The 25,604-nt window shown below is 42.5% G+C and overlaps 1 protein-coding gene across 2 annotated transcripts in view; it reads left to right on the forward strand.

Moving 5' to 3' along the window:
• CEP85L (centrosomal protein 85 like) overlaps positions 1-25,604 on the forward strand; it is a 139,708-nt gene that overhangs the window by 24,043 nt on the left and 90,061 nt on the right. The window contains exon 1 of one of the 2 annotated variants that reach the window (XM_039568412.1): positions 6,993-7,125. The exons of the other annotated variant lie outside the window; for it this stretch is intronic. Coding sequence (XP_039424346.1) covers positions 7,077-7,125 — 49 coding nt within the window. The 5' untranslated portion in view covers positions 6,993-7,076. Of the gene's footprint in view, positions 1-6,992; positions 7,126-25,604 lie in introns of those variants that run through there. 2 annotated transcript variants of the gene reach the window in all.

Below are 25,604 nucleotides of genomic sequence, written 5' to 3' on the forward strand. Positions count from 1 at the left end.
GCATATTTGTGTCATACTCTCCTGCATTAACCAGAAAATTGCAACTGTGATTCTTCAGTTTCATTTTAATTCATTTAACCAGATATTCTTACTCACAATATTAGAATGGTACAGCAGTGCACCACATGATGTGCACTTCTTAAACCATGGGATTCCTAAATGAGTGGGACTGTCCCCAAGAAATCAAGCAGCAATACTTACACTTCTATGCTTCTTTTACTCATATGTATTGAAAGTTACATGCTCACTTAGGAGCTTGATTTTTTTCTTGTTTTCTAAGTGACCAAAGATCAGGTTACATGTTTACGCCTCCCAGATCAATTTGGTCACTCAAGTAATGTGTTAAAAGTAGAATGATCTTACAGCCAAGCCAGAGCTGCAAAGTTACTTTTAATAAGCACTCTTGTCCGTGTTAATTTTAAGTCAAAAGCAAAACAGTCTAAGGATACTGTGGTGGTTTGTATGTATGTCATATACTAACCCTGAGGTCCCATAAAACAAATCTGGCAGGCACTGTGGTCAGTACAAATCAGTACAGCCCAATATGTGCATTTCAGTCATTTTCCACCTTCTTGGGTAAAAAGGGTTTATCTAAAAATGTGTGTTCTATACATTTATTAGTTTGCTGTGAGAAGGATACAAAGCACAAGACATAAGCAAATAATGCTTTACAGTGCCAGGCATACCAAAACCAGAGTGTTTTCTAAGGCTGCCTGTCCTGCACACAGGGCAGTTCCCAGCAGTGCCACGGCTGATGGCTGCTGGTCCTTCAGCGTTGTACAGGGAGCAGGCTGGTTCTGAGACATCTGCAGGGGTTGTGCTGGCTGGTATAAAAGTGCCCAATTAAACTGGATATTATTCTACCAGCATAGAATACCTTGTCATTTTAGTTGTGGAATTCTCACTGCTGAGAGAAAAAAAAAGTATTATAATAGTGATACACTATTCTAGCATACAGTATGTAAGGAATTATTGTAGAATTCATGTCAGTGATATTTGTAGAATAAAAGTCAATGGAGAAAAAATGGAGTAGGGAGATTCATTAAGTTATAGTATTTATAGTTACAGCATGAAATAAATTTTTCCATCCAACTTTTACGTATGGGCATATGACAGTACAGAGCTGACTAAACTAAGCACTGGCATAACTCCATTGACTTTACTGAAATTTCATCCCTTTGCAGCAATATTGGGTTTGGCTCAAACACAAGAGACCAGATAATTTTCTGACTGGTAATGTTCATAGGTTGTATTTCTGACTTGGAATAAACAAACAACATATTTCAGGCTATAAGCAGATAATGACGGCCACTAGGAAGAAATTTCCATTTTCAAGTATTCATACAATGTTGCACTGCTGGCTCGTTGCGCTGTAGTGTGTTTGGCCTTCCTGTAACAGTTACTTGTAATTTAAAATTCTGATTTATTGCAAAGTTATATAATTCATCAGGGATGCTTGTTGCAAAAGGAAAACAGGATTTACTCCTTCCAACACTGAGGTGGAAAAAGGCCACCCAAAAAACAGAACCCGAACTACATGGTCTGATCCTTTGTTTCAGTGACTGCATACAAGGGGGTGCTTTTTTATTAACCTTTAAAGCAGGTAGGTTTAAACAGGTCAGGCTAAATGCTGTTTTAGTGCTTCTAATACAGCAGTTACCTCACATTTGAGGTGGAGTTTAACATACATAAAGAAGCTTTGAAAACCCTGCAAATTATTGTGCAGTGATATCATCCAGTTTTGGATGCGTTATCCTTGTGCACTCGTTTGTCTGTGTGTAACACGGAGTCAAACAAGTCTGCCTTGAAGTAAAATGCCTGCTATAAAAACTTGAACATTGTCAGTGGCAGTTGGATCAAAAACCTGAACTGCAGCACTGCTGAGGCCTCCTGGGCTTTAGTGTTTTAGCACAGAGAAGCAAATACAAAAAAGTATTGATGCTCCTAAAATCAGACAGGGTGTTCACAGAAAGTGAAGGTCACTCAAGTGGGCTCAAGAACAAGAGAACTGGAGATTCTGGGAAAAAGTCGTGCAACAGAGTAGGAGAAACAATTTTTTAAAAATATTTTTTGTGAAAGCATAATGTCTTGAGAAGAAGCTGGATATGTTAGTGAGTCCTGGTGGGGACAGGGGAAGAGGCTCTCCCCTGCTCTGGTACAGGCACTTAAACTTTATAGGAACCAACCCTGGAAGCCTGGGAAAAGACCTGCCTCCGGCCTGTAGGTTTTTACATATTCTGTTCATCTCCTCCCAAACCATTTATATTTCCTCTTCTTCTCTACTGCTTTTGGGAAGAGGAGAGGATGGAGAAAAGGGAAGACAGAATAGCAGAACTCAAAAAATTTTGCCTTGAGAAAAATGTACCTGGGAAATTCCTGTTTATCTTCATAAGTTACTGGTTAGGTACCACTGGATGCCACTCCTACATATGTTCTTCCTGCACTATCTGAGTTGATAACACAAAGTTGATTTAATTCTCTGTGACTTATTTTAAGTTAATATGACACACAGAGAGAAAAAAAGGTGAAAAATTCCTGACTCCAAAGGGTCTTTTAGCAACGACACAAATAATTTCTCAGGTGAAAATACGACTCTGAAAGCTGGAATAATAAGAAGAATCTGCAATTTCAGGAAGTTGGTAAGAACCATATCTACGGTTTATTAGCTATGTTTATAGGTATGGTAACAACGAGCCGTTTGGTTTGACTCTCTCCCATGGTGTAAGCTGTTTGTGAAAGTGCAGTGCAAAGCAGACTCAAACAGTATCAACTCGTGCTCCCCTGTGCAACGTGCACTCCCATTCACTTGTAGAAAAAGCAAAAATAAGAACATTGTATACACCGTGTTATTTCACGATGCCTACTTCACAGATATTAGGTGACACAATTTATTGTTAATGCTGTGCAGTGCACTCCATGTACTTTGAGGAAAACATTTCACTCTTTTGTAGGCCAGCATGCCCCTACCAGCAGGTGTGCAGTTCCATAGGTAAGCTAATCTGTTCTTAATTATAGTGACAGCCAATAGAGTCTAACATCTTGCTTTGTAACATACATAGTTATTTTTTTGGAAAACAGGAGGAATTGCTCTAAGGCTTCTTAAAGGCTGCTAAGACTTTGTTAGGACGCAGTGTTCAACCGAAACAGTTGTGGGCGGAGGGAAAGAATTGCTGTACTTAGTGAAGCAACTCAATAGCTGAAAATCTGTGATTTTAATTTCAAAGTAATTTACAATGTAGATGTGCTTGCAGAAATACCGCTGTTGTTTTTTGATAGAATGCACACATGCTTGATGTCTTAATTCGATAGGGGAAATGGTCTGCATTCTCTTAGAACCACGTTTAGGTATTAGCATTTGGGATTTTTTAGTAATATTTTAATTTTATTAAATGTGAAAGCAAGTGTGTAGAATAAGCATTTAAATTATTTTTGGCTTTAATCAAAGGAAAATGCTGTTTTCACAGGTTATGCTTCAGCTTAATTCCACTTCGAGCATTATGTTTTCACAGAGGGGGGAAAAAAATGATGGGATTTCTGAACCTGGAGACAGATCACAAACCCTTGGATAAGACATGCTCCAACTGACCTTAATGAGACAGCATCTGCCAAGTACCAGTGCTTAAGCTGTTACTTTCTATTGTCACTTTCCTTTGTTCATTCTGCCAAGAAGGTGGAGTTTGTGTCAGAAAAAAAGAGGTGGGGAGAAGGCTTTTCAGACTCTAAGAAATCGAGTCCATTCATAGTCTGGAGCATCACATTTCACAATAATTACCTGGGGATGCAGGCTGTTTCCACTTACAGTTTTACTCAAATGTAAGGTTACATGAGTTTTCCTTCATACCAAACTGCTGTTTTCCATGAGTATCAGCAGTGAGGCAGCACTGGAACACAGATTGTCACACTCCTAATTCTTATCAACCCAGGAGATGTAAGAGGTGACAAGCTTGAACTCGATGGTCTTAGAGGTCTTTTCCAACCTTAATGACTCCATGTTTCTACGCTCATGCAAGTCACGTTAGTGTCGGTGCGCTCCCTTGGGCACAGAGGGACAAAGGCATGAGAAATGGACCAGAGCCACTACTGCCCACCCCTCCACACGGCTGGGCCTCGCAGGTGGGACAACAGAGAGTTGTTAAGAAGAGCAACTTGGGATGTCTTCAGGGCCCACTGCATTTCCAAGCTGAGATCCACATGAAAATAGGGGATTGCTTCAGCAACATTAAATTGCACAAGCTCTTTTTTTTTTTTTTTGCAGGAGGTCCAAACCAGTGATCACACTTTTTCAAGAGATTTTTGAAAGTCTATAACAAATACTGCTCCAGGTCTAGAACTGTATACAGAAGCAGACTGCAGATGTAAAACATTGCTGGATAGAGAATAAAGCATTAACCAGCTAACATTTATATAGAGAGTTAAACTACTGGCTTCAGTTTGGCCTGGTTTCCAGACAGATACACTGTGGTCATTTGTAGTGAAAAAGCTTTACTAATTACATTTAGTTTCTATAAAAATAACTTAAAATCCAATCATAACAATGAAAGTGTCTCAGGTTTTGTTATCTGACTGCTTAAACTTAAGCACAGTTATTTTTTTCTTTCTGCTCTGAGCTGTAGCACTGTCAAAGCACAGATGTCCCAGTGGGGACACCTTGGAAGACACAGCCCTGTGGTCGGAGGGGATTCAGCCAGACTACCTGGTTGTGTTCTCCCACCCTCATTTTGGCCTTTTTATCTTTTTTTTTTTTCCTTCTGTAGTATTGTTCATGACTAGACAGGAGATACATAGGAAACTGTAAAGCTTCCATGAACAGCAATACAAATTACATAAAACCACTGCAGTGACATTTATTAGAAGACAGAAGAACAGTTACCACACCTTTTCCAGGCATGCAGCTTTCTGCAGCGATGATACGCCTCTGGATTCTTGCAGCTGCATTTCAGGACAGCACCACAAACTCCAAAGCTTAGCAGTCATGAGGTAATTTTTCTTCTTGCCTGCAGCTAGATACCTTCCCCTTCTTAATATTCAGCTTCCTTACAGCTCACTGCATCCTCCTGCAAATATGCTAAGTACTCACTCTAATCCAACAAAATAGTATACAAATGTTACATGCAGTCAAGTCTTTTAAAGAGGTCTTGAACTAAGCTGTTTTTGTGTTTCATTGTCTTCAATGTTTTGCAAGACACTTTAGCTTTTATGCTTCCTTCTAAAATTCATGTTTACCTACCATGCATCTGTCTCACAAATATTCTTCAGTATTGATGTTGGCTTCAGGATTGAAGGCTGGATGTTTCATTGAGGTGTTGTCAACAGTAATTTAGTTCCTGCTTTGGTGTTCTACTGTAAAGCAGTATTTGTGGCTTCTTGAAAATGCTTCTGACCTTTTACCATTCAAGGACTTCTAGCAACAGTCTGAAGGTTTTGACAAGATCTCCTGCAGTTTTACTATTTGGGATTTTTATTCAGTATTTGGTAACATTTGAAGTCTGTGTTTCTACAACTCTACCTACAGAACACCCACTGACAGTTACACTCTGAAGTTAAACAAGCTGGTGAGGAATGCATCATGTCAGGTCTTCGGTGAGTGCGCAAGGGCTTTACACAGATAAGAAAGAGGATGAAATAACAACATGCAGCATTTCTATATGCTCATGCCAGTACTTCTGAGGCCTCTTTTTGACTGAGTACATTATGAATACCAAGCTAGGCATAAATAAAACATGACTCGTGCTGAAATAAAACATATAACTTCCAGAATAGATAAAAGCTATTCTGTGATCATCAGCTACTAATTAAAAATGCATTGGGTCAGCAGGAAATGTTTGAACACAATTTTATTTATTGATTGCAAATGTCTCCACACAAACACAGAACTGATCCTGTTTCACCTCACTTCCCTAAACTATAATGTCCATCATAATCTACAATGCTGTCTGAAGCATTGCTTTTCTTCTTTTGGTGGGTGTGTGTTTTATAATCTTGGTATGGCTATGCTGAAGTTAGAAGCTATCCAAATGTTTTCTCCTTCTCTTTTCGTCTGATGACATGGATTGCTGATTGAGTCAGGGTACACTAGTTCAGAAAGTAGTTTATAATGGGGACCGCTGTGCTGCAGTTGCAAGCAACAGTAACAGTAAGGCTACTATTGCAGGATTATCTTTTGAAGTATTTGGAGCAGACTCAAAGCAGCGTGGAGAAGGGATGCACCTCTCACTGGGTTTGAATTATTGCTGACAGGAGCATTTTGTTCCCAGTCCTGTGGCTGAAACTTTATGATGCTACTGTGGATCTTTTGGTGGAACTGACCGTTCAAATGGATGTTACGATTGTTCTTTATTTCCACATCGTCTTCTTACTAAAACAAAAATAAGTAGAGGTAAATTGTGATTTTATTATGAACTCTACTTACTAAAGTCTGCGCATACTGGCCTTGGGTGTTTCCATGCCGCAACTCTGAAGTCAGGCGTTTCACTTTCCTTGACCGATTACCTTTACACCACGCTAAGCGCTGTCAGTTCAGTGCTTTCCCCGGGGACGGGCACACGCCGCTGCCCACCAGCCCCTTCCCCGAGCCCAGGGCGAGCGGGCGGCGAATAAGTGACCTAACCCGACTCCAAACACACCTCCGCGGCCCGGCGGGGCCTGAGCTGGGCGGGATGGGCCGGCCCGGGGCGGCCCGTGCGGGCTCGCCCCCCGCCGCAGCCCCTCGCTGCAGCTCGCCCCGTGGGCCGGGTTATGTAAGCAGTTCGTCCCCGAGCAGCAGCCGCCGCATCTGCGGCGCTCCCGCCCCTGTCCCCGCCCCGCTGCCAGCGCCGGAGAGGCAGGAGGCGGCGGCGGCAGCGCAATAGAGCAAGTTTTGTCTCCGGCGAGGGGGCGGCCAGGTCCCACCGCGCTCGGCAGCGCCGGCAGCATGGCCGCGGTGCCCCTGGGGCGGGCGGCAGCCCCCGCCGCGGCGGCAGCGCCCCGCTGAGCTCCCCGGGCAGCGGCAGCCGGAGCGGCCGCCTCCGCCGCCCATCCGGGCCGCTCTCCTGCCCGCCGGAGAGCGGCGGTCCCCCGGCCCGGCCCGGCGCGGCACCATGTGGGGCGGGCTGCACCCCCAGCCCGGCTTGCGCGGCTACAAGGCGGGTAAGGAGCGCTAAGGAGGGAAGGGGCTGGGGCGGGGGGGAGGCACAGGGGCCCGCGCCGCTTCCCCTCCCCCGGCCCGGCCCGGCTCCCTCCCGGGTCCCCCGGGGAACGCCGGAGGAAGCGGCTGTGTCCCCCCGCGCGCGGGAAGCGGCGCGGCCCCTTCCCCACGCCCGGCGCCCGGAGGAGGACGTGGCGCCCGGAGGGGGCGCGGGGGCCGGCCCGGTGCCGCTGGCGCCGAATCGGCCCCAGCCGGGGGCTCAGCGTTTCCTTAGCTGGACCTTGCAGCAGATGACAAAAGCCGAGCTTAACCTACATAATCTGTTTCTATGTTTTGGGCTTTCTCTTCCGTCCCCGGTTTGTGTTAGCGTACCACCGTTAAGCAGAGGCTGCAAGCGTGCTGCTCTTGATGCTTTTTCGTTTTAAATTTAGACCGCAACAAATGGGTCGAGTCCTGGTTTTTTTTTTTTTTTTTCATCCACGACTTTTCTGCCTGTGGATTAATTAGAACCTAGTTCCTGCAGGCTGGCAGGGATGCGTTGAAATGTTAATGCTTGGAGTTAGGTTGTTCCACGGGCAACACCTCTGTGCAAGCGATGGGCTGACTTCCCCTGTCAAGGCTGTCAAAGTGGCAAACTGGTGAATTGGCTGCAGAGCCGTGTGAGCATTGCTTTTGGGCAGGTAAGGCAAGGTACCGGCTCTTTAGGATCCCCTTTTCAAATCCTTTTCAGGATTTGAAAATACTACCGACTGTATCACCTGTCTTGCTCTGGCAGGACTTCTGCAAATATTTTGTCATGTTTTGATTTATTGAAGCAATTGATCACAAGTGGAGGTCTGTGGTTTGGCTCTGCCATTGCAAGTGCAAAGTAGTGCTGTTGGAGTAATTTTTCTCGCTTAGAAATTTGGATTTATGTTTTAATTTTGGGTTCGCAAAAGATGACTGTATAATATGTATACAGTTAGCTGACATATTTAAATGGCGAGATTGTTTTGCTTTCGGCTGACAGGGTTTTTCTTGCAAATACAAGAGCTGCTAAGACATTCTCAGCAGCTGCCTGAATCGCTACAAATAGGCTAATGTTCATCCCTATAAGGTGAAAGAAGACATTGTTCTTTTTTTTCTGTACTGTGATTAAGTTATGAATTTCTATGTATAACACGTTTGCCTTGTTGAAGCATTTTTAAAAATTATTTAGTGTTTCCTGCAAAAGAATGGAGTTACATTATCTTTGTGCTACAGCTCACAAAGATAGTGGGTATTCTGAACAATAGGTGTGGAGATTTCAGTTAATTTGATGGAAACTGCAGGAATTTAGAGTGTTTCAGTTCTTGATTATTTGTGTTTGGGACAGGAATATTAAAAGGTTACATCACCATGTACTCTGAAACTATCTTCAGACTGTTGCAAAGGTTGTTGGTGTTCATTTTTCACTTGTTTCAGAAAACTTTAAATTGTGACATTTTATACATTGCTTTTTCCCTTTTGTTTGGGATCAAATAAGGTGTCTTAGTACGGTGTTGAATTTATCAGCAAGTCTGATCAGTGAATTATTGGATTAATGTTTTGCTTTGCTTGTTTGTCAGAATTGTCTTTATGACTCGAGAACACATTTTGTGTATTGCTTCTAGTTCCTCCACCCATCCCTTCTTCTCCTTTGAACTTTTATTAACCCTGAGTGTTTATGTTTCTCTGTCAGCAGTAGAAGTATAAGGTAGCAAAACTGGTATAAAAAAGATCTCATTTGATGTAAGATAAACTAGCAGAAAGTGGTGGTTAGTTAGAAAGCAAGTAGATAGAGGTTTAACCTTGAGAGATGATGTGTACATTATAATTTCCAACCCAGAAGTGCCCTCCTTCATCTGTCCTACTGGGAAACAGTTGAGAAGCTGTTTTGTGAGGTTTGTAATCTATCTGAAGATGTGGAAGTTAATTAGCTCCATGCCGGTATTTTATTGAAGGAATGACAGCTACTAAGATCCCGTGTTATTGTTACTGCCATGTTAGATTTTTTTTTTTAAGGAAGCTGTTAATGGGAAAAGTATTTTGTAGTACAACAGTAGTGTCCTACTAGGAAGCAGGAGTTTAAGCACTTATTTCTTAAGTTGAAGGAACCTTTCTTCTGTCAAGATATGTTTAATACTTCAATGGCAACTACTTGCTGTAGATTCTGATTGGTGTGGGAGCATAATAGTTAATGACTTGATAATTCTTGGTAAACCGTATTTTTTACACTGAAAAGCCTTCTATTTTGCTAGTTGTACTTTAATTATCTGTGGACATGGGTATTTAGAAGTCTTACTTTTGAAAATCATTGAAAATCATACAATTCCCTTACAAAGCTAGGTGCTTACTGAGTTATTCTATTTACCAAGTGGAATTACCGGTTTTTTAGTAATAGATGCAATTTAATTCTGGTTATCTTAAAATGTAACAGGCAAGGACACTTCTGGAGCATATTTAATTTGTGACCTTCAATTTTATTCTTTCTTCTCATTTCCAAATGGTACTTGCTTTTTGGTTCAATAGGAGTGCCTTCTCTGAAGAAAATTTTGCTGTCTTGTTTGCATCCCACTGAGATTTTTTTTTTTTAGAGAGGTCCTTCTTGTTTAATCAGTAAATTTAAGAACAAAGTTTGCTGCCCATGCAAAATAATTTCAGCTCCTTACAGTCCCAGTGCCTGTCCTGAAAATTAAATTGCTGTTTTTGAAATGTGTATGATTGACTTAAGTCTTTCAGTCTTCTTGTACATGTGACTGTTTATGAAACCCTTGCAGCGTAGTTTGTACCTCTATAAAGACAGCAGTTACCCATGTGCTGTAGGAATTTAACTGCAGTGAAGGGCACACAGCATTTTAATCCCTTTGCATATTTATCTAGACCAGCCTTTGAAATGCACACTTGGTTAATAACTCTTTCAAGACTATGAAAGTGTTCATCTAGATGTGTTGTTCCTCTGAGGCGTGCAGTCAGGCCATGTGTGTCCCAACAGATGCCTGTGGAAAGTGAAAGAAGCGCTCTTTAAAATGAAATAACACATATTTATTACTTCTAGTAAGCTGTGCCACCATTAGTCAAGCTTCTTTCCACTGTCCAGTATGGCTTATTGGTAGTATTGGACATCAGAAGGATGTGGTCTTTTCCAACCTTAATGACTCTACTAAAAATAGTAGCCTACACCCCTCTGCTCCTGGGGCCCTGGCAGTGTGATTTGCCCTACATTCTTGTACTTGAGCCTCACTGGCAGCATGACACACATGGGTCTGAAAGATTGTTTAATGATGTCACAAAGTGTCAGCAGCAATAAGGTCCCAACACCTTCTAAGGCCTGTGGGGCACTGCCTTCTTGGGGTACCCATGGGCTTCACGGGCTTCCTAACCCAGCTGGGGTGGGGAGAATGGGGCTGATGACACTTGTTTTCATCCTTTGAGGTGGAGGAAGAGACAGAAATCTGGTGGTTTCGTTTCTGTAACAAGTTTTCTTGGTCTGCTATTAGAGATCTGCAGCCAGGGATGTTACAGCTCACGAAGTATATTGAAAAGGCAGGTTTATCTTTACAGACTAGGCAAGGCAATAAATGGTGAGTTAGTCGAAGCATACATTTCAAATTGGTTACCAGTTATAAGTGTATAAATGTGTTTGTATGTGGTGCATTCTAAAGATTGTTCACCCAAACTTAAAAATATAATGTTCCAGCTGCAAGACTGGCTGCTAGAATGGCCTCTGCTGTCTTTCACAGATCACTATGAGGTCAAATGACATTCTGTGTTTGAGTGATGGTGAACAGGAGCTACTTACTTCCCTTCAAAAACAATGCCTTTTTTTCCCCCCTCCCTCCAGGTAACTCACTTTTATGGATAGAGCATCCACTCTTTTAATGTGTGCAGAACACTTACGTCTTAACTGTTTGGCAAGAGAAGAATGATAGATGTGAGGGTGTATCGTAGTGTTGGGTTTGGAGGTTAGCAGTTGTTCTGATCTCCTGTATGTTACACTTTAAATGACTGAATATATACTTGTGGTTGCAGTAATTCTGTGCTTTTAAATTTTTAATTAAAGGAAGCAGTTATTACTTAAATAATTTTGAGAAGAATGCATTTGTTTTAAGGGGTTTTACAGAATAAGTATGTAGTAAAAAGCAGTCTGAGGCATTCCATCTGCCCTAGGGGGAGGTGGTGAGGGAAGTGCTAGTAGGAAAATAACACCTGTAGATTCTCCAAATAATATCTAGAAGTTATGTCAATCAAATACTGATTCTTACACTGCAAAATTATTTATGCTAAGATTTTAGCCAGGCATTTAATACCTGTTAAAGAACCTATGTGTTTCATGCATGGTAAGAATACCTGAAAGCCACCCAAATTGCATGACTTGAGGTTGTAGCCAGAGGTGATGATCTACCATTGTTGAAAGCAAAGCTTGTTTGTTGTAGACAAGTTAGTTAAGGGGAAGAGGCATAGTACTATACTTGTTCAATATCAACTGCTCTGTCTTCTGTACTCTTTGGATGCTTATTTTTGTCATACGACTTGCCCGTGGTTTAATAGTTAGAGAGTTAAACTAATTGTCATTTCCTGTGCTGGTGGTTCTTTGGCTGAAAAAGTGCTGACTTGGTTGTAGTTGTTAGTAATCTCTTGGATGGCCAAATGTGTCTTAAAATTGTACACTGACTATGAAACAGTCTCATTGTGGTTGTGATTAGCTTTAAAACACGTTCAGGCGTATTTACTGTGATTCAAAAAGTAGCTTTCTTACTGGCTTCTGCCACGGGTTAGCCTTGGCTGACTACTCAGTTGCTTGCTGCTCCCAACCCTCAGTGAGACAGGAGAGAAAATAGGAGGGGAAAAGCTGGAGTTGAGATGAAGACAGAGAGATTGCTTGCCAGCTACTGTTACAGGCAGAAGAGACTTGGCCGTGGTGTCAGTCCATGTTGACTCCTCCTCACACTCCTTCCTTGTGCTGTCGCCCTGCTCCAGCCTTGTCTCTCTGGGGCCCTATAGGGTGCCTCTGCTCAGAGCTCCTGCTCCTCTGCTCCTGCTCTTGCCTCTGGGTGCGAAGGGCTGTTTCTCACACTCTCATTCATTGCTCACAGGGAGTGTTTTGCTCTTTCTGAACAAATGCTTTCCCTGAGGCACTGCCGTCATGGCAGCAGGGCTCAGCTGAGCCCTGCTGTGGCTGCCTTGGAGCTGTCTGGAACCAGCTGTGTCCATTGCCCAGCAGCCCTGGACACTCCTCATGCAGGCCTTCCGGCAGCCCCCACCAGCATCTGGGCAGCTGCACCCCATAAAACTTCTTCAGGAGGAAGCCATTATGTTTTGACATTTCTTTTCTGGAATAATACTAAGTATAGTGTCCTGAAGTTTATTCCTGCCAACACTGAGGGAAGGTATACTGAAGTATAATAAGGTTCTGGCTCCTGCCTTAGGCTCCTCCATGAAGTTTCTTGCTGTCTAGGGTAAGTTGAGGAGGCACTAAATGTGGCCTGTGGGACACTGCAAATCAGCTGCAGAGGCCCAGAGGTGGCTGGCTGGGGAGGAGGAGGAGAACATGCAGCAGGGAATAACTCATGTAAATATGCTCACAAGTGTGTTAGTCCTGACACATCATCCCTTATATTCCCAGAAACTGCTGACCCTTGTGGAATTGCCCCTGAGGATGCTAGCTTTCCCTGGGCACTGTGCTCCACAGCATCTGGCTCGGCTGCCTGAGTGCGAACATCCTATTGATTGCACAGCCACGCTCAAGTGACCTATTTCTCTGCAGCCGGCCGTGCTGTAAATGACACTGCATCTTTCTGTTCCTCATTCCCCAGGGATCTCTGCTGTTTTTTGAGATTCAAAAGGCCCATCTGTAAAAGGAGTCAGTAACACAAAGAAAGGAAGGTTGAGTTGTGAGAATTTTTTATTCTTTTTTCTTTAAAGGTGTGATAGTTTCTGAAATGTGGGGGAATATGGCAGGTAAACTCCTCATTTTGGCTGAGGGCTTGCATGCAGGTGGATTGCAGGGCATGATTTCATTTTGCAGCTAAGATAATCTAGTGAGTAATTGCTCCCACCTTTCTGTGTACCTCCACTCATATATCCTTAGTGCATCCAATGTGCCAGCTCCAGCACTTGTTCAACCTTACAGCAAACTAATTGGGGAAGTTGGACCAGGAAAATACTGAAGTTAGATACTGAAGGGGGTGTTTACAGTTGTCTGACCCTGGTGTCAGGCAACTGACAGGAATCTGTCCATTCCACTGCAGGAAGTATCTATCCTGATGTCTGGCAGGTGTGGGATATTTAGAGTCAAATAGACTAGCTCTTCAATCGGCTGGTGGACAGTGGAAAAATCTCCCAGCACAGTCTTGGTTTGCTGCTGCAGATGCCATCAGGAAGTATATAGGTAATCCCCCAGACTTACAAGGTAGGCCAAGGAAGGTTAAGTGAGGATCAGGAAAAAGTGACATTAATTACATTGGACAGTGTAACTTCCACCAATTAGTGGACTGACAGGTTTAAACAAGTCCAGAATAATGGATAATGACTGCAGAGGTGGTAGGAGACTCTCTCAGTCTTGCTGAGGAAGGGCCAGTGCAAGTAGTGTCAAATAAAAGTCATAACTCCCTCTTCATTTGTTAAAATAACTGAAGTAGACTTAGCAAATACAAGTAAAAAAGGAAAAGATGCTTTTCAAGCTTTCAGCTTCCTGATATGTTAGTGACCAGTGATGTGGTATTCAGACAAGAAACATTCTTGAATGATCCTGGAGTCAGATCTGAGATTCCTTATAAGGTATCCTTAATGTTTGTTTTACTCCTTTTGTAGCATAGTTTCCAGATGGTGTGGAAAGCTGCAACTTTTTTGAATGTTTTGAACCAAATTAACCTTTTTTTTTTTTTTCAGGTCTGTCTTTCTTATAAGATGGTGTCTTCTCTCCCAAATGCCTACTCTTCAGTGAAGCTATTTAACTTTCTGGCAATTCTCAATGCCTTTGGAGTTATTCTTATAGTTGAGAATTAGTGCTTTGTATAAAAGGTCAGTGGCTAACACTGACCAAAGGCCTGATGGTTCTGCACGTAATAAGAAAACAAAGTACGAAGTATAGTGACCTTACTAAAAGCACAAAAAGGCATTGAAATACCATTGCTTAAAACTTTATCATTTTTGCTACTTAGCAAAACCAAAGCTAACCATTGCAGTCTTAACTTCTTTCTGTTCTCTTCATCATCTGAAATACCAAACTGAACAAAGGCTTTTGTGTGGTTGGTAGAATTATTGTAATGCAAAGCTTTACATCAAATTTGGTTGTAGTTGTGAAGACAGAAACACAAGAAGTGCTGGTTTTGAGTGAAAGTATCCTGAGTAGAGTTGATGGTGTATTGTGTGAAGGATTTTTTTTTTAACTACTACTTTTCAATTTCCAGGGTATTGTCCTTCCTTATATTGAATAGGTGTGAGAGGAAACTGTAAAGCTAAGTGTGGGGAAAAGTTGTGCTCTGTGACATGGGCACTGGAAGTTTGTAAGGAAGCTCTCCTAATGTCTTACATGAAGACAGAATTTCATCCTTTCCACTGAAATTGTAATAATATGGGAGCTCCCTTGCATAGTTCTGTTACTCAGTGCATACTTCTGTTAGCATGCACTAAAACTGTAGCCTGGAGGCTCAGTTTTGTGATACTTGGACATTAAAGTAGGTGCTGTTGTGTTTATAATGCACATTAGACCTCTTTACAGTGCTAGGATTTTTTCCTTCATTTTTCATACTTGGGCAAAATATTTCAGTAAAATTTTATTTTGGGGGAGTCTCTGTTTTCTCCATTTATTTTAGTGTCAGGTATATCTTTAGAACTGATATTAAACTACAAAGAGGAGAAAAATGATGATGCACTTTTCTTTTTTAAAGTAAGACTGCTAGACTCTTATTTGTTCCACTTTGCAAAGTGTGGGAGCTACTTAAAACCATTTAGTATTTTTTGACTCATTTCAGCAGTTAGGATTACTTCACTTTTCCCTACGCACAGAGGAGATTGAATTAAGCCTTTAAACAGAGAGAGAGAGGACAAAGGTAATTCTGTAAGAAAAGTGTTAGAATGACAAACAGCTTGGAGAAAAACGTAGCTGCTTTTGAATACCAATAAAGCTAAGATGTAAGAAGGGGTGAAACAGATGATGACCTGTGATTATCAGGTTTTTTTTGACAGCAGGATTCAGCTGATCAACTACAAACACACAGCTTTTTTAACAGACCGTAGGAACTGGCTGCATGTCCTGAGGGCTTGGTGTTCAAAGTTTATATTAACTTTGAACATAACTTAGTGTTTATTTTCTTAGACTTTCCTCTCTTCATACTGCAGTTGACAAACTTTCCAAATTTAACAGGTAGCCTTCTCTTCTGCAGTTGCTATATGGAAGTGAATGGAAACTAGGAATATCGTTTTGTGTTTCCATGGGGTGAATAGTGCATTGAGTCCAAAAACAAAGAGGCAAACCAGCATAGCAGGCATGAGGTAATAGTTGTAGTCTGTGTGCCAAACATGAAATAAGAAACATCTGCAGTTTGTATTTTGAAGTTCTGTTTTATGCAAATGTTCTATCTCACAGGAGTGCCATCAACAATTGGACTGAGTTTTTGGTCTTGTTCCTGTCAATGATGAAATAAAAGCAAACCTCTTTCTTTCCTGGCATGGTTTGGAATTTAATCATTGGTTTGATGCTAAATAACTACAGCTAAATGTTGTCTGTGTTTGAATTTTAAAGTGTGCTATGAATTTGAGTTTGGTTTACATACTTTCTAGAGTAGAAATCAGGAAGGCAGAGCCCAGTATTACATTCTTGTGTCAGTTGAAGGATTTTGCCACCTTTTTAGTTAACAGTTGAACACAACTCTCTGTTAGCTGAACAGATTTTGTCCTCCTCAGTGAAGGCAGCCAGAGATTTATGCCTGTCTCACTCCAGTTTAGAATCTGCCTTAATGTGCAATTTGGCAGTAGGATAAAGCCTGGTTGCTGCTAGGCATCAGACCTGTACGTTCCTGCTCCCTCCTTGGCCCTACTTCTTGTCTGACCCCTTGCTGAGCAAGTTTAGACGGTCAAATTAGCAGATAACCTTTTCCATAAGTGAGGATAGTTTGTTCCTGAACCACTTTCTGTAGGCTCTGGACTGGCAGGGCTTATGCTGGCAAGGCAGGACGAGTGTGTGTCTGGGCAGGGGGAGCAGCATTTGCGTAGCAGCTGACCAGTAGATCCAATTAGCTCTGATGTCGAACAGCATTCCCAGCTCAGACCCATTTTAGCCAGCGGCATAAGCTGGTCAGCTGGACTCCTTGATGGAAAGACAGAGCTGTTCACCTTACTTTCTGTAGACCCTGGTGGAGAGTTATAGAGACTGAGCTACCTGATTGTGTCTTTAAACTGCCATGGCAAGGTTCTCAGAAGCTCATCCGTCAAATTGTCTTATTTATTACTTTTAGTTGCCCTTGTTTCTTCTAAATTGCATACTTTCCTGCACACGATACCTTGCACCTTGTTGTTGCACAGTCCTGTACACATTTGTAAAGTCATAAAAATCAGACTTTGTGAAGGTTCACTCTGAAATACTGTTTTCTATAGAAGACAGATGTTTTATAGTTGTAATTATCTATGATGAGAGATTGTGCATTTAGCCACTTACGTTGGAGAGAAAAACCAAAACTGTTTAACCTTTATTAAGGAATTTGAAAAGCAAAAGAAGCTGGAGGTTTGGTGACAATCTACTTGAAATTTAGCTCTCAAGAAACTGAGGCACAAGTTTATATTCCTTAAAATATGACCATAGTCTTTTTTTGTAAGTGATACTGCCTGTCAGGTCTATGTGTACTTTGAGGATTGTATTTTGAGTATTTTCTTCAGGTTTCTTTCTTCTGTTTTTTTTCCTCTACTATTCTATGTTTTTCTCTCTCTCTAGTAAGTGAATTCTTTTGCACATTAATAATACAGAGGACAGGCATTAGCCTTTGTATAGCAAGCAGCGTTATCAGCCTCTACAAGTAAAAACGTCAGTAAAAAGGTCTCTCTCAATATTCTTCTGTTTAAACTCTCACATTCCTATTTTTCTTCCCCTGCTTCGCTCTATATCTGTACATTTTTATCTTTCTTCATGCTTAGAATTGTTCTAATCAGTTTCTAACAGGAAGACTATGAGAACTTAGTTACTTGCAGGCTCTCTCAAGAAAGCACACTAATAAAGGATGTGAGTCCTTAGGATGAATCATACTTTAGCTGACACTGTAAAGTACTTTTGAGAAACTGAAATGTAAAAATTTAATAGTTCAGGCTGTCATTTTGTCCCACTTTGCTTCTTATTGCGCTTTGATTAAACTGCATCATCCACCTACTCTCAGCTGCATTTGTGTGAGAGGAGGAACTAGGACCTTCTGGTATCTTAGTTCATGGCCAACTGGTAGAGCTGCGAGTTTCCACCACCTCCAGAGTGTTTGTAAAAAAAGGATCCTGAAACTGTCATCTGGCCACCTTCCCTGAATGCATTGGAAACCTCTCTTTCCAGTGTTCTGCTCACCTTGGAAGAGAAAAGGTGCATTGTAGACCTGGAGCTTGTTTTGGACGTTTGTATTAATAAAAGTTGTAATTTGCTTTGCAGAAGGACCATGGAGATGAAGTGCACCTGGGAAGTATGTGTCTAGGAGGTTAAGGTTGGGATGCGATTTTTTAAACATTATTTTCAAATGAATTTATGAAGTAGTTATTTGTTGAAGTAAGGTTTTTTTTGCCTGTGTCTGGAAGGAACACTTACATGCCAGGATCTTTTTATTGTGTCAGGATATCGGATTGAATGACTGCACCTTATCATTCGCTTCACCTTAGACTGAGGGAGGCTGCTGTCGCACCATTCTATTGCTGACTCTCAGCTTTTTTTAAAGCCCTATATAAATGTGTTAAAGTATGACATCTGCTCTTGTGTCTTTTGGAAAGGCTTTTTAGCGTTTTGGGTTCCCCTGCCTCCATTGCCTTTTCTCACTGTGTTGTCTTTTCAGCAGTTAAAAAAAAATAGAATATTATCCATGAAGACTTGCTGTGCGTGAGGCAGACCCTAGAGTGAGATTTTCTTTAATCTTGTGGCAGTAAGGATCTTGCAGGTATGATGAGTAAACAAACATTTTCCAACTGAAGTAAGTTTTTTCCTACAATACAGCAAATGGATCACTGAGAGACCATTTGTGGGTTTCTTTGTAGACTTTTCCTTCTGAAAAATGTGTGGTTATGCAGCCCTATGGGACAGGAGGGAGAGCCAAAGAGAGGCTATGGCACTGTAAGGAACTTATTGAGAAGGGAGGTGTGTGTAGAAGATGCAACCGGAATAAGTTCAGCAATGTCAGGCGTTTATATGAGTGGGTGTTGGGAGAACTGGCTTGAAGGTGGGTTGACTTCTTTCAAAATACTGTCATGGGATCTTTCAGCATAATTATCAGGGTTTTGGGTAAAGGTACAGATGGTGAGGGTAAACTAATTAACTTTGGCAGTGTCTTTGGGCTGAATGCTGACTCTTCCCTTGAAAGGGCTTCAGGCAGACTTCAGTGCCATGCAGGCGTGAAATACGATTGTACAGCCTGGTCACATCCATGGTGGCTAGAATGAGCTTTGCATAGTTAGGTTTGATAGTGCTGTAGTGAGATCTTCTTCAGAGTCCTTTATATAAATCTGCGCTGGCTGTCATGAGTGATTCATTTCTGGTCACAATCCATTTCAGTCACAGTGTGGAATAGAAAAATCAGTATTCTTAATTTCGTATGTATCGGGTGTGAAACCCAGTTAAGTCTTTTGCTGTTGCTTTCCATTCAGTGTCTAGGTAAAGTAACAGTATCATAGCTGTCACTTAAAATAATAATCTTTACATTCAAGCATGTTAGAGGTATTTTAGGAACCAAATGTAAAGACAGTGATGTTATTATTTTGTGTATGTATATCATAGGGGATCTGTGCATGCCACTGAAATTAGGAGTGGTAACAATCCAGAATTAACTGGGAGCCTTTCAGACAGCAATAGATGACAGCATTCTGTAACACACAGAAAAAGATTCATGTTTTTGTGGAGTAAAATTTCGACAACTGTTTCCTTTTAATAAATAATCTACTTCCTGCACTTTATATACTTAGTTGTAAAGAGATCTGTTTTAAAAGCCTAGGCTGGAAACAGAGGGCTGTGTTGGTATTTTTAACTGACCAAATTTAAGGAGGCATTTAACTGTTTGTATAAAGAAGGCTTCTTTTGAGATTTTTTTGTGATCTTACATGTATTTTGTCATGTTTGTTGGTGGAAATTGCAGCCCGGTAGGATGACACTACATTTTTCTCTTCTAGTGAATCCTGTGAAAGGTAGATTTTTCTAACCCAGTGAAGAATGATCATAGACAGATGCTAATATACAATTCAGCAGCACAAATACTGATCAGAAATTTTTGCTTGCTTCTTTACCCCACTCTGTATTTTGGGCAGATGGACACTGGCTGCTGATTGGCAGGTTTGAGATTAGAGCAGCAGGGTGAGGCAGGTGTGCTGGCTGAGTGGTTCGGGGACTGCTGTGTATCTTCCCCTTTTACACTTGGTTCTTTTAATGTAGGCTGTTTGCTGAAAGATGATGCATTTGTAGAGAGCTGCCCAAAAAGGAGATGGGGAGCATAGAACAGGGTGCATAGTGATTGGGGATTCCTCAGGACTTGGCTCAGAAGGTGAGTTTCAAATAATGAAAGTAATATGTTAATTTTTAAACAATGTCTTGGACTAATGAGCTCTATAAGGTCCTATTTTATGGGTTACTTAGTGTTGAGGCTTAATTATTGGGTTTGTTTCTACTGTCTTGGTGCTTGTATTTGGTTGTTTATGATACAGCTTTTCAAAGCTGATTGAACTCACCTTCTCATGCAGGCACTTGTATATTTGTAATGGCCTTCTATGAAATAGAATCTCCATTAGGCCTGCAAGATATGGATATCCCGTGGAACATTAAAGACTGTAAACTCCTGGGTTATGTCATTAGCTATCCTTTTTAGAAGAAGAAAAGGAGTATGTTTAATGTCAGGGGTGCCAAAGAGAAAGTATTTCTTGAAGTGATCATGTGCAACTGTGCTGTGGGGATACTGCAACATGCATATTTCAAACCAGGAGTCCCGTGGAAACGAAGTATATATGGACAGATTCTTGGTAGATGTTTCTGAGATGTTTATTTCTCCCGCCGCATGGCCGGGGCTCTGCTCAGAACTCCGCAGTCACGGGACCCAAGGGTCCTTGGCCATACTGGGGAACACAAACCAACCAATGGGGAATGAGACTGACCAGGGGCAGGGAGACCCCGTGCCTCCCCCCCACGGCCCATCTCCCAGGGCTCCATGGCAGGGGAGGGACCCCAACATCTCACCCGTTTTATTTTAATAAAAGGAGAATGAAAACAACTGGATAAACATAACAAGAACAGTTTCAAGACAAAACAAGCCACCCTCCTGAGTCTTTAAATGTCCAAACAGATTCTGTGGAGCATCTTAGGGCTGACAGAAGGGAGACAGAACTCTCTGGGCATGCTTTGTGGGGAAACTGAGGCAGGAGAGGGTTTAATTTCTTCCCTCCCCCTTTTTATCTCCCCCTCGGCATTGGAGAGGAGTTGTAGGGAAAGGGAATTGTATAGGGAAGCCATGGGGTGAAAAACGGATTAGGAATAAACTGGGGATGGGGTAAACTTAGGAAAGGGTTCATATTGGGTATAGGGTAAAAGGGGAAAGTAGGCTGTGAGTAGGGAAATTGCTGGGATGGATATTGTTTATAATTTTGTGCATAACGGCTGCCTTTGACGGGAATACCTCCAGGCCCAGTAACATTCGCTGCTTGTAAACCCTTCTTTCCTTGCACTATATCAAACTGTACAACTTCTCCATCTCCTACAATTTGCAGGTAATTTTTAGGGTTATTCCTTTTAATGGCAGTTCTATGGATGAATAGATCTCCCCCTGTATCATCTCGTGTTATAAATCCATAGTTGTTTTTTACATTGTACCATTTCACAGTTCCTGTGACTTTCGTGGCTACAACTTGTCCTATCACGTGCTTGCGTGTTTGTTGTGGCTGCTCGTCCTGCGTGGCCGGTGCTTCGCCGACTCCGACGTCTCGGCCGGGCCCCCGTGTTGCGGCTGCTCCGCGCTCTCCGAGCAGCGCAGCTCCGGTGCGTGTCTGGGCTCTGCACGGCCCCGCGTTGCCATCGCTGCTGGCTCCGTGGCCTGTAAGTGGTTCTGCTCCACAAACTCCACGCTGCTTTGAGAGCGGCCCCGTTCCGGCTCGGCGCTGCGTGGCTTCTCGTGTCGCTGTGGAAACAGCCGCTTCTCCCTCCGCAGGGCTCTCCGAGCCGTGTGCTCAGAGCGGCCTGCCACGCCGATGCCCGGTTCCTGGCTGCTCGTGGCCCCACGGCACCCGCGGCGCCTGCGGCATCGCTCCCTCACTCGCGGCCGCGTGGCTGGGGATCCCGAGACAGGGATGGGGTCCATGATAAGGCGCACACTCCCGAGGGGGCCGGGTGCATCCAGCGCAGGCACGTCCGCCGGCACGGCTGCAGTCATGTGCTCCCGGGATGGCGGCCGCGCAGCCTCGGCCACGGGACTAGTATGATCCTCTGCTTTAGGGGTAATGGGACCGTACAAATGCTCCTCAAGAGCTTCCCTGATTATAAGGTATGCACGGAAAACTTCTCTTTGATCCCATACTTTATCCCATATCTCGTCCCAGAAACACCCCTCACAAGATACAGGAGGTTCGATATTAAAAAGTAAGTCTCGAGAAATATAGGAGAACCTTTTGAAAAGCCAGATGAAGAAATGTTCTAGATCTCCCGGTTGCACTACTTTTTTGTTTTGTTGTTCAAGGATTCCTTTTACTTCTAGATACATTTTTTTCTGTGGCTCAGAGAGCCCCATTTCCCACGATTCTTCCGTAGTCCAGAGAGAATATCCAAACCAAGATGAGAAGAGAGAGGTCTAGAGTGGTTATTTTACTCACGAATCTTCTTCAGGGATTGGTATCTTGCCCGCATTCCTCCACCAGTTGTGCTGTGGGGATACTGCAACATGCATATTTCAAACCAGGAGTCCCATGAAAACGAAGTATATATGGACAGATTCTTGGTAGATGTTTCTGAGATGTTTATTTCTCCCGCCGCATGGCCGGGGCTCTGCTCAGAACTCCGCAGTCACGGGACCCAAGGGTCCTTGGCCACACCGGGGAACACAAACCAGCCAATGGGGAATGAGACTGAGCAGGGGCAGGGAGACCCCGTGCCTCCCCCCCACGGCCCATCTCCCAGGGCTCCATGGCAGGGGAGGGACCCCAACATGCAACCATGATCTGTTGACATGTATAAATAGGTTGAAACCCACATATTATTTACCTACTAAAAATCTAACCCAAGTGTCTTTCTTGGGACATACTGCTTTTAAATGCAGAGGCTTCTCCTCAACAGTAGAAATCCAGTGAAAAAATGGCTGTTCCACCTCACCCCAGCCCATGTGCATGCCTCTGTGTGCAGGATGGCTGTAAGGAAAAGGCATAATCCTGGTGATGGCACTGTGGGTGTACTCCTGCTGCTGTTTGCAGCCAACTGTGCATCCCAGGGGAAGTGAGAGGGGAGTGCCTGAGTGAAGAGACCCTTCTGGAGCTCAGAGCACAGTGCAGGTAGACTTGTGTATTTCCCTGGAAAGCCAGGTGGGATCTGGCTGGCCTGTGCTGAGCCAAAGCTTGGAAAGTCTTGCTGGCCTCATGCTGGTGTGTGTGTAGCTATGGATGTGTACCAGCACTTACCTCTTCAGGCCTACCAGCTCAAGGATCAGGCTTCATGAGTTAACGTAGAGATGCTGAACTGCCCTTGAGTGCAAAGAAAGCATTCATTCTGTGATGTGCCAGCATGTCCTCCTGGACCTGTGCTTCAGCACCACACCCAGGGCTTGGTGTGTCTGCAGGCTGGCTGTGTGTAGGTGTAAAACTGAGAATACATTATAGCAGGTGTTTTGTGGTGCCTGTTATTTTCTCTCCTTACAGTACCTGCAGAGATCCTGGTGGGAAGACTGTCTGCCCCCTCTAGTATGTTAACCCTGTTTGTTAACCGAGTCTAGTTGCACTGGGTTGTTGCATATTTTGGGATATATTGCAACACTATGTTTGGAACATGAGAGACTCTTGAGATGTTTGGAAAATTTTTTTGGAATGGAAGGTGGTAAAATGCTGGAAGAACCAGAGAGGTTGTGGAATCAGTGTCCGTGGAGGTGTTCAAGACTCAGCTGGATGGGGCCCTGAGTAGTCTGATCTAATTACCTTGCTTTCAGTTGAAGGTTAGAGAAGGTGACTTCTGGAAGTCCTTTCTTAAATTACTCTCGTTCTGTGGTATTTTTAGCTCTTGTTCCTCAAAGTTCCACCGGAGTGAAAAGTATCTCTCCCTTTTGGGGGTTTGTGTATGGATGGTTGTAGGTTTACATGCTGAGGATTTGTCTGACCAAGAGATCTGAGGGGTTTGACACTTAATGCTGTGTTAATGCTACCACTACTGCGTATTAAATAATCAGCTGCATTTCTTTTAACACCTGTGTAATGCCATAAAAGCTGAAATGTTACCAGAGAGTTGTATAGTGGAAAACAGCATAATAAAGGGTAAATCAATCTAAATTTCTCTTCTATAAATGTATTTTAAATGTCTCCTAAATCAGAACTGTCTCTGATTTAATTAGCTTGGCCTTCTATAACTCAGTTTTACTCTTGCTGGAATAGCTAGATGCTTCTTGAGAAGGATGAAGTGGAATTCTTGTGGAAAGTAGCCCTGTGTCAGAGGGAGGGATGGTAAAATTATTGTTCCCAAAGCAGCCAGAGTATTAGTGAAAAATGTGCTGGATGGTAGGAGAAGAAGAAATGTCCCAGTTTCCCACTAGCTGTGTGCAAAACTGTCACACTTCAGTACATTAGCTGATGACACAGAGAGGGTGGCATGAAGGATGACACCTGGAGTGGTATTCCCTTAGAATCTTGGCTGGGACCTCTTTACAGGGTATGACTGATGAGCCATGGGCACGTGTGTTCATGTCTGGCTCCTCTGGTCTTTTCCCTCACCCTTGGACTTGAAAGATACTGGAATAGTTAAGAGACTTTTGGAGAGGAAAAACTAAGTTTAAGGAAGAGAAGGAAATACATTGCACAAGGTATGGCTGAAGTGGAATGAAGGGGAAGGAGAACTGGGTGATTCTGAATCACTAGGAGAAAAGGTAGGCAAATGTGCTAAAGGGAAGAAGAGGCAGTAACCTCAATGGAGAATGAAGTTGAGGAAAATGAGATGGACAGGCATATTTAAGGCCTTCAAGGACCAACCTACAAAAAAGTAGACTGTTTTAGATGTCATGTTGCAGTTAAATAGTGCATGCAGTAAGGAATTTGTAAGTATTTACTGTGTTGCTCAATTTTCAAGTGGCTTGGCAAGCAGCTGTTACCACTCTGGCTAGTAGGTCTAGTGATTTGGCTGCTATATGGGGAGCATGTATGTATTCATATGTGTGGGGGCAGGATTATATATACACCCACATATATTAATTTTTACATCATTTTCTGAACTATTTAATTTACTGGAAAACAAGTACAGCTGGAAATAGCAGATATCATTGCAGAGGTAAATTGCTGTTATGACTTTGGATGGACACTGCTCTAAGTGTTTAAATGATCTAAAAATAATGGCACATAGCATAAGAGACATTATATGTTAGCTGATACTTCTTCATGAGTCATTTCCTGCTGAAAGTGCTATACAAAGCTAACTGCTAGAGGGGGTGTATGTATGTGATTATATATAATGAAGAGCAGCCGTGCTTTTTTCCGAGGTTCTTTATGTGCCTCTGCTGGTTCAGAGTATGAATGTGGTGATCAGTACTCTGCCTTTGAACAATGCTCAGATTTAGATATTGGCTATCGGAAATTGTAGTGGTCTTCTGGGATTGTACTCTGTGATAAGTTTTCCCTTGAGGTTGACTGTGAGAGTATGTGGCCTACTTTAAAAACTCCTTGAACAGATGAACTAGTTGCTGCTCTGAATTGTGTTTTCAAATGTGATATTTTAACGATTATTTAAATTAAAAAATAACCAAAATGAAACAAAGCACTAGATGGATACAAGTCTCACAAAGGTGGCTTGTGTGCAGCTATATAAGGAATTACTTTAGATATCAGTGTTGGTGATTCCATTGCCGGCTTTATCACCTAGGTCAGTGGTTTATTCACAATACAAAGTGATTGTATCTCAGTGGCCAAGTCGTCAACTGGTTTCTGTCCTAACATTAATTCATTTCTTTGTATTTGAAGGCTTGCAATGCAAAATTCTGCTGTGAATTGAGAATCAGTTCTAGGATGGGAATCGTATGATAAGTGTCTTGGCACAGAGTACAAAATAGTTTAAGGATCATGTTTCTAAATAGTAAAAATACATGTGTTGGAATTT

Source organism: Corvus cornix, chromosome 3 (assembly GCF_000738735.6).
Source record: "Corvus cornix cornix isolate S_Up_H32 chromosome 3, ASM73873v5, whole genome shotgun sequence".
NCBI classification, from domain to species: Eukaryota; Metazoa; Chordata; class Aves; order Passeriformes; family Corvidae; genus Corvus; species Corvus cornix.